This window comes from Charadrius vociferus, unplaced genomic scaffold (genome assembly GCF_000708025.1).
Source record: "Charadrius vociferus isolate BGI_N301 unplaced genomic scaffold, ASM70802v2 scaffold228, whole genome shotgun sequence".
NCBI classification, from domain to species: Eukaryota; Metazoa; Chordata; class Aves; order Charadriiformes; family Charadriidae; genus Charadrius; species Charadrius vociferus.
Window position 1 is genome coordinate 3,276,398 of NW_009649864.1, and position 14,695 is coordinate 3,291,092.

General features: G+C 37.8%; 1 protein-coding gene across 1 annotated transcript in view; it reads left to right on the forward strand.

The window, feature by feature from the left end:
• Positions 1-14,695, forward strand: part of TECPR2 (tectonin beta-propeller repeat containing 2) — a 38,909-nt gene that overhangs the window by 6,556 nt on the left and 17,658 nt on the right. The window contains 9 exon segments of the mRNA XM_009891051.1: positions 1-60; positions 718-1,712; positions 3,165-3,348; positions 5,325-5,498; positions 7,722-7,902; positions 9,358-9,499; positions 10,840-11,080; positions 11,863-11,952; positions 12,827-13,060. The exon segment at positions 1-60 is cut by the window's left edge and continues 14 nt beyond it. Coding sequence (XP_009889353.1) covers positions 1-60; positions 718-1,712; positions 3,165-3,348; positions 5,325-5,498; positions 7,722-7,902; positions 9,358-9,499; positions 10,840-11,080; positions 11,863-11,952; positions 12,827-13,060 — 2,301 coding nt within the window.

A 14,695-nucleotide genomic window follows, 5' to 3' on the forward strand; every position in this document is an offset into this window, starting at 1 on the left:
TTGATCAAGAGCTCATTGTAAAACCAATTAAAGTGAAAAAGAAAAAAAAGAAGAAACAAGGTAAGTCTAGCAGAACTTTCCCTGCCACTGCTCATTATCAGAACATGTTACTTTTGATGTTTCACAGAAGAGAGTGTGTGTGTTTGACATGCTTTGTTTATATTGTATTGTCATGCTTTTGAGATATTTGAGTGGTTGTGATGGGCCACTTATGCTTAAGATGAAAGCCTGTTTTGAAAGTGATAAATTGATTTAGTATTTTTAGATCTATTTGTTTTATTCTTTTAACTTTGTTTTGCTTTATGTAAACATGCTTAAGGTTCTAATGTATGGGTTAATGGTAACTAGTGCTCTCTGCATCCAGTTCTATGTTGGAATTGTGCAATATCTATTCATCCTATTTAGAATATTTGACAGTGTCTTTCTTAGCCATGCTTTTTAGTTTGTTAAAATAGCACAAGTACTTGATTATTTTAACTGTTTAGTATATTGGTGTTACAACTTTAAAATGTTTTGCTATTGAGACTTTTTTGGCTTTATATGCATCATTTAGTGTTGAAGTTGAAAAAAATGGTATGTTGAAATTTAGGTTTAACTCTGTTGTTCCCCCAATGATAAAAATATTTTAATTTCTTACTTTGCATTGAAATATAGTAGATGTTGTTAATATTGCACACACCTTTTTTTTTTTTGTTTTGTTTTGTTTTATGAGAACAGAAGGAGGGACCAGAAAAAACCACAGCTCTCTAGAAGGTACACCAGTTTATGAGCGTCAGCTTTCTGGTGATAGTCCACATTCACTGAATGCAGACTCCTTTTCCATGACATCCAGCCTAATGAGTGGTAGCATTGATCATTTGAGCACTGGATCTCCAGATCAGGAAAGCATGTTCAGTGTGGAATCCCATACGATCTTGCAAGAAGATAATGGTTCAGAAACATTCAGTGTCCTACAATCTCCTGAGTCTGCAACGGTGCTAATTAATGAAGAAAATGGAGATATGGTTGATTTACAGAAACTTCCGCACAGTGACAGTGGCATGGGTACTTCAACTGTTACAGATACTTTGACATCTGTCTCTCCTGTAATCCTCACGGAAGACTTGACAAGCAGTGTTGATGGTGAATATAATGGTGGTGTGGTTTCTGCAAGCAATGAATGCTGCCTTGGAAAGCTGAGCCAAGAGGAGGAGCAGGATTTTCCTACATTGTGTAAAATAGATGAAAAATTAGATAAAATGAAGCTGCAGGATACTGAAAAATCTTTTGAAGAGCCAGACCTTACAGACCAAATGTTACTGGAATGTGACAGCGTACTTGGTGTTCAGGTGTCACTGACACCAAAGGAAAGTGATGAAACTGGTAGGGAAGATCAACAGCAACTCTCTCTAATACACAGTGCTCTGTCCGATCCTTCTGTGCTCCACTCTGATGTTTCCAACGATGTTTATTCAGATAACACTTCCATTTCTGGATGGAATTTTGAAAGTGCAATCAAAGCTAAATCTAGTACTAGCACTGCTGAATGGGTAACAGACACTCACGAAAGTAAGACTGAGAAATCTGCCTCAAGTGATGAAGAGGATATTTATGGACATGGATTACCGTATTCATCCTCGGAGACTAGCATGCCTGAAGTTGGTGCTGGGCCTGGTTCCCAGGATGTGGCCAAGATAAGCCTAGATGAAATGGTTCTGTCAAAGTCTGATCAGGTATATGTTTTCAGTTTAGTTAAAATATGTAACTGCGGCATTGCAAAAGAAACATTCATGTAATTACTATGCTTTACTTCTTTAGGACAGCAATTTTTTCCTTACTTGATTCGAGTAAACAAGTAAAGCATAAAGCCAAACAGCAGCATGTGTTGCAACTCTTCTGCAATGTGATGTATCAGGCTTCAGAATGGTTGATGTTTGCTTACAACGTGAAGACGCTGCACTGGCTGTATTATTCACAGTTCAACAAAAATGCTGTTATAAGCCCATCCATTAAAGAGTAAACAGTAAAACCAAGTCATGCTCAAAGGCTGCTTCTTGTTTGGATCTCCAGTAGCCCAAATTCTGCATGGTGCCGTTTCCAACTTCAGCTGACTTAATGGGGAATTAATGCTAATTATCTCACATAGCTGGCCCTCGGTTAAGGATCATTTTACCTGTAAATACTCAGTATAAGGATTAGTCTTTCTTTGTGCCCTAGATGGCAGTTAGTACTATTTAAAATGTTGACATTTTCCCTTTTTCTGTTATCCCGCTTTCCTTCATTGTTATTTGTGGGTTCCAGAAATAGTAATTCTCATATAGGCTATAGAAAAGAAGTACTAAAATTACTTGTAAAATCTGCAAAATTGGTAAAATCACTGGAAGTTTTAGCCGAAGTCTTAAGGAGGAAATACAGTTGTTCTAGATTGGGAGCTTTGTTTCTTTCTAAATCTGTAACAGCCTTGTATTGAGATCAACCAAATATTTTTTGATAAATATTGAGTTGTAAGTTGATGGTGTTGTATTGAGTAACAACTGCAGCCCAAAGTGCAGCCAAAGACACTTAGTTTCAGGTTATGATATTCTTACAATCTGGAATGTTTAGAAAAGCTCCATAAATGCTTACATTACAGGCCATGTATGCAGTGCTTGGGTTCACCTCACACAAGCTATCAAAATTTAAGATATCAGTCTGTAAAACCAAACTTCTGCAATACATGGCTCCTGTACCGTACAGAGAGTATTGGGGTTGGATATTCATCTGTCTGCACTCCGGCTGTCTTGGTCCCTTTGCTCATCACTTCATAGACAATAAATAATTTCCTGAACTACAGGCAGATCTTACATTTTTGTGTTTTCCTTTTTGCATCTGCCATTTACTTGAAATACGTGTTCTTTAATTAAAAAGAGAAGAGTTTTACTTTTTGGAGGTAGATGACAGTGTAGAAGTTGGGTTTTTTTGCTAAAACTGTTGTTCTAGCCGTCTTATTCCATAGTACATCCTATCTTAGAGAACACTGACAGATGTAGTTTTATTTTACAGAAGGCAAATTTATTAATTGATTAAGGTACTTAAGAACTGTAAGTTTAGCTTTTTTAAATTGAAATACAGGAGCTGCTGTGCTTATATAGCTGTCTTGTGCGGTTTGAAGACACCTGACACTGTTCTGACTCTCCAGTTTTTAGTTTGCAGAGAGCTGGATGGGATACTCTGGCCCTGGTTACGGCATCCTGAGCCTGGTTGTCTCAGAAAAATATATTTGGTGCCTGGACTACAGAGGCAGCCTGTACTGCAGCGCCTTGCCCGCCGCCGGCCTGCGGTGGCAGAAGTTCGAAGACGGTGTCCAGCAGGTGGCAGTTTCCCCCTCAGGTGGGTTGGCTTCTGCTCCCCTGCAACCTCCTAAATATGAAACTTCCATAGAATCGTGCATTTTCTTTGCTTTCTTATTTTTTTTAATGATGGCTATTATTTCATTAGGTGAAACTTGTCATTTTTTCTGAGATTACAGATACAGTTCAGTGCATATGTAATTTCCACTTGGGCAGTTTATTGTTTGTTTTTTAATACAGCACTTGTAGAAACTTCGCTGTTTGGGGCTTGTTTCATGTAAAAGTAGTGTGTTGGTTTGGTTTTTCTTTTTTAAAATAAGTCCTGTTGGGTGATACGACTGCCTCTTCACTACCTCTGCATAACGTGTTCTGATTTAAGTGGCTGTCTTTCTAACAGGTTCACACTGCATTTTGGGAAGTTCTCAACATGCGGCTGCCTGATTAAAGTGAACTTCAGAAGTAGCAGTTCAGTGGTAGGCAGAGATAAATGAAGAGGTCCTTGTCTATACAAAACCTTGGCTTTTGATACAGAACTGCTTATGATTCCCAAATTTAAAATTCTGTTTGTTGTAAATGTAGAATTGGTTTTGTGTATGGATTTGTTTGTTGATTTGACTTTTTTATATACTAAAGAAAAAAACCTTAATTTTTGGTGCATTTACACAGGAGTTTGTTCTGAATGGTTGGGAATGAGGATTATGTTTGATTACAATTAAATGGGTTTTGGTTATAAACTTGCATCACTTTTGGCCTTCCAGATTGTTCCAGGACTGGTGTGAAAGTGCAAGTTTCTCAGCCATTTTCTTTACTTAGTCTCCTGCCTTGCCGCTACTTTTTTTCCCCTGTCATCTCTAAAAGCACATGTCAATCTTCCCTTTTCTTTGTAGGGGAAGATTTGCTATCTATTTTAAGAAGAAAGATGTTCTATTTGATCTGTAGCTAAGCTTTGTTATGGACAAAAAAATTTAAGAGTAGTTGTACTAGGTGAGATCATAGGTTCATCCACCTCAGTATCTTGTCCTTAACAGTGGCCAAAAGCAGATGCCTGCAAAACAGTGAAAGGAACGGGCCAGCATGTATGACATTTGCCTTTGGTAGTTTCAGACTGCAGTTCTTGGTGGCTCAGATTTCCTGGGAAAAAGGTTGTTTCTCTGCATTTATTATCCCTCAATTCCAGGAACTCACCCAGTTTTTCATTGAATCCATACAAATTTCTAGCATCCATGGGAAACTGTGGGTGTGTTAACACAAGAGCATGTTAAGCACAAATGCCAAAATGGAATCAAATGCTCCTTTGTGGAATTATTCAAAGGAAGTTAGTATGGCAATGTATTGCTCTGATAGGAACCAGCACGGATGCCAATCAGCAGCTAAGTTTGGGATTCCATTTGGTTTTCTTTTTCTGAGCTATGCTTTCTAATTCGAGTGAGGGAAAAAGTTCTCAAGGTGGATTTGTGCAGTTGTATTTGTGAGTTTTGTCTGCTCTTGCTGTGCTGTGTAACAAGCAGGTAATAGCACTGCCCACTGAGGTGTGGGACAACACACCTCTTCAGGTGTTTGTTGCTCATGACTGGTCCACAGAAGTTATGATTTGCTACTAGTATTTGTAAAAGGAAAAAGTACTACAATTAACCCCTTTTCCTTTATGTACTGTGGATGTACCAAACGTACAGAAGCAAGCCATGAACTTCAGTCTCTTAATGGTGGCCCTGACATAGAACTTGTTTTGTTTGTTAGTTTTCAGTGTGTAACTGAAGTGACTTGCATTTGAACATTTAAAAATCCCACGTACTCTAATGGTAAATCCATTTCAGCAGTTCTTAGAGAAGTTGGCCACTGTTCTGGTCTTGCTTTTTAAAAAAAAAATTATAAGCATTTTTAAATCTTGCATTTTTGTTTAATGCCACTGGTTTGCCTTTTTCCTCACATTAGTTTAGGTGTAGGTAGGGCAAATCAGCTGTCTCTGCTGCAGTAATTGCTAAGTGATACTGTGTTCTCTCTTAACTCCTCACGCAGGGGCTCTTCTCTGGAAGATTGAACAGAAGACTAACAAAGCATTTGCTTGTGGAAAAGTAACTATAAAAGGAAAACGCCACTGGTATGAGGCTTTACCCCAGGCTGTGTTTGTAGCTTTAAGTGATGACACTGCCTGGATTATCAGGACAAATGGAGATCTGTATCTGCAAACAGGTATTTATTATTAATTAATTGCAGGCTCTTTGAATTTTTGCGGACTAAGATTATTGGAGTTCAAGCCTATGGAATGATCACAATTTGTTTTAAACTTTTATCCACAGCCAGGACATAGGGAAACCTTTTTATCTTGAGAAATGGTTGGAAATAATTGTGAGATTCTGTGTAGGAGGCTGGAAAAGCCAGTTCTTAGCCACTTATTTTTTGTGCCATGAGGAGTACATACAGTATAGAGAATTTTTATGACATGGGAACAACATGGAATGGATGCAGATAAATGGAAAAGGACTGCAGAAAATACTGAAAGAGTATCCTTGCCTTGAAAATGGTATGATGCACTGAAACAACTGAGCCTTGAGTGTTTGGTTTTTTTTTTTTCCCCTTGCTTTAAGGTTTTTAACAGCGTTTTAAGGACTTTGAAAGGCAATGAGATAGTGGGTGGCTGTTCAGAAGAAATTCAGGTACGGAGGGCAGAGTAGGGGAAAGTAGAAGCTGTTTGTTTTAAAAAGCACAGATCTGTTGAAGGTGTGAGTTACCACTTGATAATGAAAGGAAGGTATTCAGAGACGGAAGATCATAAAGTGCTTTGGAATTATAGGGAAATGGTATGTATTTTATGTGATAGAAAAAGCAAAGCCAGTGGAGGAATGGGACGGGCTGTAGAGCAGCAATCTTTACAGCTGCCTTCTCACTGGATGTGAATGAGGTAAGAATCAGGAAAAGGGGCAGTGCAGTGGCAACTTTGAAGTGATGGCCTTAGTTTTATCTGGTTCAGTGAGTAGAAGAGGATGAATTTGGAAGGTAATATGAAGAGAATCTTCAGGTGACATACAAGGAGCTAGGTTGAAGGGTGGAGCTCTAAGTTTTAGAGTTAAAAGAGAAGAATATCAAGGACTCTGGCATGCAGATTTTGCACAGAGCTGAGTTGGTAAAGAAAAATTGCAAATAACATGATGAAGGAATTACTGGAGAAGTAAGAGGAGGACTAGGTAAGGGGAAAACAGTAAGACATGCTAAAGCAGGACAGTATTTCAGAGTGGCTATTAAAATTCTTATTTGTCTCCCGTTTAATTCTGGTACTCTCCTAATTTGTCTTGTAGATTTAGTTGCTGTAGCACAACATAGAAATTCTTTATGATGAAAACAACTGTTTCAATAGACAACACTGTTTCAAAGAGTCTCTACTCTTAAATTACTTTCTTTTAATTAAGGTTAGTAGTTACAGAGAAATCGAGTGACCTGCCCAAGGTCACGTGCATATTGCAAACAAGCATGGATAGTAGTGATAAACAGTGAACTTTTGATGCCAATCACACAGGGCTCTGTGGAGGTTCAAATCAACATTTTTCTTCCCTGTGAGAGATTGGTCTGATTAAATCAGTTTACGTTCTGCTGTTCCTAGGTTTCTAAATTTGTCTTTGATGCCAAAAATAAATTCTCACTATATCTGTCCTGTTAATGTGAGGCAGTCAGTGATAGTTGTTTCTTCAAGATCCTGTCTAACTTCCATAACAAAACTATGTGTTCAGAGGTTTGGAAATTAGTATTATTCCTGTATTAGAATATCATACAGATAACTCAGTCCATACTTGCTTTGGCAGCATGAGAAGATTAAGCAAAGCTTTGTCTCAAAGTGTTTTCACATGCAGCCATGTAAATCAAGCTTCAGTGTAACTGTGAAGAAGACATGTTCCTCTAGATTATATGTATAAACGTGTGCAAACTACTTGTAAATCTCCCCGAACCTCTCTGCTTCTTTCAGTACTACACGCTGTGGCATGCTCTCTTGTAATAGTTCTGCTGCCACTTTTCACATCAGGTTAACTCTCTCCCTGGCACGTTTTGGGCAAAATTTCTTTCATTACTTCCTTTTTCTTTGATGCTTCTGTCAAGTCTAATACGTGTCTTATAAGTGGAGATTCCTGATAGTGACACTAGAGGGAGAAAAGGAACAGAAATGACAGGACAGGACTTGGGCGCTCTGCAGGATGTTGAAGGGGATACACAGTGTTTTATTCCTTAAAATATATATTCAGCTATATCAGAGGAAATAGCAGTTTATAGAAAGAACTGTGAATAAAGGAAATAGTGATCAAATGAAAAGTGTTAGCATGTCAGGGATATTCCCCTCCTCATTTTCTTTTGTTGGGTAGCTTTGTCTCTTCTTTTAGTTACGGAAAGCCAAAGTTTGTAAAGCAGTCCTCCTCTTTTGATTTCTAGGCCTGAGTGTGGATCGTCCTTGTGCCCGAGCAGTAAAGGTTGACTGCCCTTATCCACTATCGCAGGTTACATCCAGAAATAATGTTGTGTGGGCACTGAGTGAGCAGAGAGCCCTGCTATACCGGGAGGGAGTACGCAGCTTTTGTCCTGAAGGAGAACAATGGAAGAGTGATATTGTCAGGTGGGACAGCATCATAACCAGAATGACACAAATAATTGTTTTCAGTGCTGGAACTCCTTGATGTTTGAAAAAACGTTACCTGAACTCGTGTGTATACATAGATATGTGTGTGTTTATAGATGTCCTTTAGTCTTTGTCGAGCCATATTCAGAGTAACTGGTGTTTTTTCTGTCTGATGAATGACTGCTATATAATGAAAGAAATTGCCGTAAACAGAAGTGGTAACGCAGTTAAAATGAGTTTAAGAAAGTGAGAAGAATTTTTAAAAGATCTTTATAATGTCTGTTAATATGACTTTTTTTTTATTAAATACTGTTTCTTTAATCTTTGCCGTAATGGCTTTAATGAGATGTCCAGATATTTGATTGAATTTTTTCTGAGATTAAATCTCAGTGTTTTCTTGGTCATCTACACAGCTGGATAATACTTTTCTACTTCCCAGTCAGACTTTTATAAATATTCTGGGTAATTGGTTTTTAGCTTTGTAGTTGAGCCTACGCTCACGGTAGCTAGTTTGTGATAAAGTTAAGCACTGAGCATTTACAGCTGGCTTTGAGAATCTTGGATATAGTCTCTCTTGCGATGTCAGCCTGAAGCAGGTATAGGAAGAAATTCCAGTTCTTGTCATCATATGATTTTATCTTCTACTGAATATCCTATTGTGAAGCTTTAACTTGTGTTACCTCCCAACCTGGTATTTGGCTTTTAAAAAGTCTAAGGAAATATTCAGGGTCTTGGTTCAAATCTGAAATTTGCGTGTACTTCGATTAGTTTATTTAATGAAAATATCTGCTTGACCTATGCCTTAAGGTACACAATGTTCTTAGGCTTTGTATTAAAATTGCAGAAAGCAATCTGTATTTGTTCTTAAATTGTTGAGAAAGGTTCTCTGAAAGAAATAGCATTGTTGGCTACCTTTTAAATGTCTGATATGATCACCTGATCCTGTTGACTTTCTGAGCTCAAAAATCGTTTGCTCATACACGAAACATACGGTCCTAAACCCAACTTTGATCTTTGCTATACAGTTAGGTTGAGTTTTCTATTTATGGTCCCTGAACTGCTAGTATTGTTCTCAGAATAGGTCAAGGAAGTTGGAGGAGATACATTTATGAAGCTGCTTTATCAAAAACTTAAAGAACACAGCTCTTTATTTCTTACTTACTGAACAAAATACTTATTGTTTGGTTTTATTGTTATGTACTCAAGTTTCAAATCTCGAGTGATCTTTGAAGGACTCATTTTTTGTGGTTGAATGTTTTTTACTTATGCAAACTAATAAAATTTAAATTACTGAACAACTGTGAAAATTTGAAATCAAATGTGTTTTTGAGCTTGGCCACACTGAGTTCGATCATTTTGAACTGCTGTTAGCATTGTAACAGCTTCCTTAAAATACCGCAAGCGTAAATTTGAAGTAAGGTTTTTAATTTTTTTACTTGTTTGCATTTCCAGTGAAATGCAAGCTTTGGAACCAGTGTGCATAACCCTTGGAGATCAGCAGACATTATGGGCTTTGGATATCCATGGAAACCTGTGGTTCAGAACTGGTATAGTTTCAAAGAAACCACAAGGAGATGATAACCATTGGTGGCAAGTAGGCATTTTTTTATTTTGCTTTCAGTTTAGTCTTTTACTTTGGGTTTATTATTTGCATTGTTTTCCCATGAGATTCTAAGATAAAATTCAATGAATTGTTTGTTATATTATAGCACTGTTTATTCAATATATTAAAACCACAGTGTGGCTATGGCTGAAATCCCTCTTCATGTCTGCTATAAAAAAGTGGGGGGGGGAAGGGAAACCCCATCCTGTGGTCATCCAGAGCAGCGTCACAGCAGTTTTCAAGAACACAAGAAATGCTCTACCAGGTCATCTCAATGGTGCATGTAGCTTGGTATCTTAACAGGGGCAATAGGAGAAGCTGTTGAGGCAGAGTGTTCAAGTCTGGCTGTTGAATGCAGTCTCTTCTCTTGCCTTCCAGCACCCGCCCTTTTCCTTAGCTAGATGAAATAAATAGCAAGTAACCTTGCAAAAATGCTTTTATGACATGTTTTTCCATTCAGTTGAAGTGTCTTCGAGCCATGTGGAGCTGCTTACTTCAGGTGCAGATCATGTGGGTAAAAAAAAAAAAAAGTTCCTGCAAGTACTCCCTGGTATTGATTTAGAATTTTCAACTCTTTGTTTTCCTCAGCTTTTGTTATTTTCCCCAGAGACAGGTGTGGGGAAGAAGGGGATACAAAAACAGTTGTACAAAAAATTCCTTTGTCTATGTGTCTACTTAAGTTAAAAGAATTTCAGTTTATGTGTGTATATAGTCTCCTCTTGCATGTGGGTATTATGAATAGCTTGGCTTTGAGGTTATTGCCAAACTGCTTTTCTTTTTGTGCTCTTAAGCATTTCCTTCCTTTCTAGGAGTATCCCAGAGTGTTGCCAACCTAGTTGCCCATAACAGAACTTGGGCAATTGCTTATTTAGACCTCCTCCTGCCTTACAAATTGAAATACCCATGAGATTGTTGTAAAGGAGTATTACGTAAAGGTTTTTGCAATGTGATTTAAACTGGTATGCAAGTTTCTCTTTTCCTTTGGGAAACTGAAAATTCACCTCTTAAGTTGGCAGAGTTCAGTATATTTTTAGGGGGAGAGACGAGTCATCCCAAAACAAACAGCTTTCTTAAAATGCAGAATTCAAAATAGGTTGTCGGGTAGGAGGGAGTTGTAAGCTGATGTTTAATATTGGTTCTGGTTTATTATCAAGACTCATTCAAAATACACTGGTTTTATTTTTCCTTTCCTACACTTTGACGGTTTCTAAACTCTTGGTAGATGTCCTGTACGTAAAGCGCACATACACACAAAAAAACTTGTGATTAAAGATTCTGCAGTTCACCCAAAAACTTAGCTAATTATCAAGATTTTTTTTTTTTTTTTCCAGGTAAGCATCACTGATTATGTAGTGTTTGACCAGTGCAGCCTGTTCCAGACGATAATCCAGGCAACTCATACAGTGGCAACAGCAGCTCAAGCACCTGTGGAGAAGGTGGCTGATAAACTTCGAATGGCATTTTGGTCACAGCAGCTTCAGTGTCAACCCAGCCTCCTTGGAGTTAATGGCAGTGGAGTCTGGATCTCTTCAGGCAAAAATGAATTCCATGTGGCAAAGGGAAGCTTAATAGGTTGGTGTGCTTTTACATCTAATATTTTTAAGTTAAGAAAAACAAATAGGAGAAAGTAGCTAATGACGGTTTGGTCACCACAGAAATTATGCATGGTGTGTTAGGAAAGCTTTAACAAACAATTCCATGTTTAAAAATTAGCTAAAATGATTCCTTAGCATTTGGTCTTAAATACTTTACTGTTTAAAGGGAAGTATTTTCATGGAAAACTCTTTCTGCATGAGGGAACTGTGCATAAGTTACTCCTTTTAGTACCTTGTCTCTTCTCTGGGGTGAGAAGGCAATCTTAAGGTATTGTACCTGTTACATCTAGCACAATGGAGTCTGGTCTGTGATCGGTGTGACTATGCAAAACAGTAAAGGTATGGTTTTACAATGATAATAGAGGAATTGCTTTAATTTTTTTTCTTGCTATATTTCTCAAAATAGAATTTTGATTTAGCACATTTTGTTGGTCAGGTGAGCACTAAGAATAGACCTAGAACATTGTTTGTTTAACCTTGTCACCAAATTGGTCTCCTGATGAAGACCAGTAATCTTCTCCCTTCTCCTTTTCTGCATGCCCGGTTTTCTGTGTGTGTGTACACATGTATCAGGTGTGTTTCTCACCCCCACCCTCGCCCCCCCAACAGTTTCTTGGAAGATTTACATAGAAAATCTTGTCTAGATGATATTTAATAATTGATTGCAGTAGAGTTTCTTTAAAATGGTAACATTTTAAATAACATATTTTAATAGAAAATTAAGTTTTGTACAAATACTACTCTGTTCTTTCTCTCAAGGCACTTATTGGAATAATATTGTGCCTCGTGGTACTGCTTCTGCCACAAAATGGATTTTTGTGTTGGCTTCCACAGCTTCATCTAAAGAAGGTTAGTGAATCAACAGTGCAGGCATATAATATCTCATTTTAAAATACAGTGGAATTGATGGTGTAAGTGATTAAATATCCTGAATTACTTCAGATTTTGGGTGCCTTTTCTGTATGCAGGGATCTAAAATACATGAAGTAAGGTGGAAATACATCTGTAAAACTACTGGAGAAAAAAACCCAAACATATAATTCACTTTGCCACCTTTGGAAATGGCATCCAACCTATGGAATGGCATCCAACAGAGAAACTGGGTAGTCCTTTAGGAGCAGTAACTTCCTAAATTGCTGCAGCATGAGTTGCCAGAATTTGTAATCTGAAATCTTGGAGCCTGCTTTGCTGGAATGCCTATAGTAACCAAATACTTCCCCTGTCCGTGCAGTTATTGCAGCAAAATTGCACATTTTATTGGTAAAAGTGTGACCACGCTAGGGAATTCAACTGCTAGTTATAATTAGTTAGCAATTGTGTTATCTGAGTACACTGGCTTTAATGGCAAAAATGTATGATTTAGAGCTGAAAAAGAATGCTGTTTTTCAAAGGCAATTATTAAGGATAAAGAAGAGGAAAAGAATAAAGGGAAGTGAACTGATAGTGCACTGTTAAGTCTGTCTTTTATTAGTTTCTTCAAATGAGATGTTTCTTCCAATGAGATCACTTACTACTTACTTGATTTGAAAAAGGGAGGAGTATTTAGGTGCCTAAATAAGGCATTAGGATGCGTATTTGAACTCCAAAATCTTACCCTGTGAACATAGCCAAGAAGCGTTAGTTTTGTCTTCAAGCGTACTGATCATTTTTTCAGAAGTAGACGTGTAAGCTTTCTCAGAGTGGATTAGGAATGATTTTAATAACAGAAATGTCCCTTCCATAGGAAGCTTTCTGTGGCTGTGCCAAAGCAACAAGGATCTGTTTTGTGTCAGTGATCAGAATCCTCAATTTCGTCCTTCTACGGTGCAGCTGCCACCAGAGGCTGAAATGGTGCACTACTCTGCCTGCCAGGATGCCATTTGGGGTTTGGATAGTCTTGGGCAGATATTTATCAGAACACTTTCATCCAGCTGTCCAACAGGGATGCACTGGACAAAACTGGATCTCTCTCAACTAGGTATGACATTTTTATTGAGTAGACTGTCTATTAACTCACTTAGCAGACAGCCAGTATTTCCCTTCAGAAGTATCTTCTGGTTTACTGATACAGAATATTACATTTACTGGGTTAAATAGTACCTTACGATAATGGGCCTCACAGCAGAGGACTGTAAAACATCAGGAGCAGCTGTGGCTTTCAAACAATGTTTCATTTAGCCTTTTGCTAGAGACAGCATGTTCACTGTTTGCAGGATACTATATATATGTACGTGCTTCTTACAGTTTGTCAGTCTGAGACAACTCGACCTGGCAGTGTTGTGCAGGTGTATCGGTAGCTTTAACTAGCCTAGTTCTTGTACTGCAGTGTAACCACAACTGCGTGGTCCTAGGCAGTTCCATACACAAGGCCTGGAATATTGTGGTTAAATGCATTCTTAACAGGATCCTGTCAAGGAAAAATTACGCTCATCCATAAGTGATGCAGTGGGTAACTCTCTTCTGTTCAGGTTTATATCGATCTAATGTTTTGGCATAATTAAGAATGTGCTGCTGGTTAGCTGCTCTTTTTATTTGGTTAGGCATAAGACTAAGGTTGTTGACCATGTTTTGATCATTAAAATATCCTCCCGGTTTGGCTCTGGGGTAATCAGGCCACTTGTCAGCTTCATCAGTAATATTACAAGTAGATTTATTTCTTTGATGGTCTGACTGCTAGAACATTCTTCTCTTCATGCTAACCTGCATTCCTGTTTCAAGAGAAGATAAAAGAAATTGACACTCTGCACCATACTCACACCATTTTAAAAATGATTCAAATGTTTTGCAATTTTTCCATTTTTAATAGCCGTGTTCATGACTGGTCTGAGAACAGACAAGCAGTTTTAAATTCAGGGTTAAGGAAAGGCAGACGCAGCTGGTGGACTTTAAGCCTTATGTACAATTTTAGTATACGGTTTGTAATACTTCATGAAGAACTTTTTAAAATGTGGCTTTTAAAATTAATTTGTTTGCCAGTTATACACCAGGTTTTCCAGACATGAATAATTGGTTCCAAATCACTAATTGTACCATAGTTTAAGCACTGCTTGTTGCCTTTTACCTTCACTGACCTACAGGATAGGTTTGTCCACACTCTCCTTCTCATGTTGCTTAGTGGAGTTTGAAACTTTACTCATGATACCATTGCTTTCCAGCAGTTTAGATAATTAATAACTGTTTAACTGAAAGAATAAATAACTTCTTGCTATTGTCTGAAACCTCAAAGCATTCATAAAGGAAATCTGTGTAATTTGTGCCAGCTGACTGTAATATCTGGCTTACGAACTTAAGCAGTTCAGAAGTTCAACCTTTACATTCAGCTGTTCCCGTTAGCTTTGTGGCACTCTGTGGTGGTATTGCAGAAATCTGGGATCAAGAAATACTTCACACACTCCACTTTACCTGTCACTGTGGGTTACTACTTCAGTGGGAAAATGTTTTAGGCATTTTTCCTCCAATTAAATGCATATGCTAGATCACTGCTGATAAGATAGTGCATATTCATGGTTATAATATAAGAGCCTTCATTTGCTCTGCTGAACTGAAGAAATTGTAGAACTATTGTTATTGATCAAGTGTATGTTTAAGTTTACTCCAGAAACATTAGGAGTGT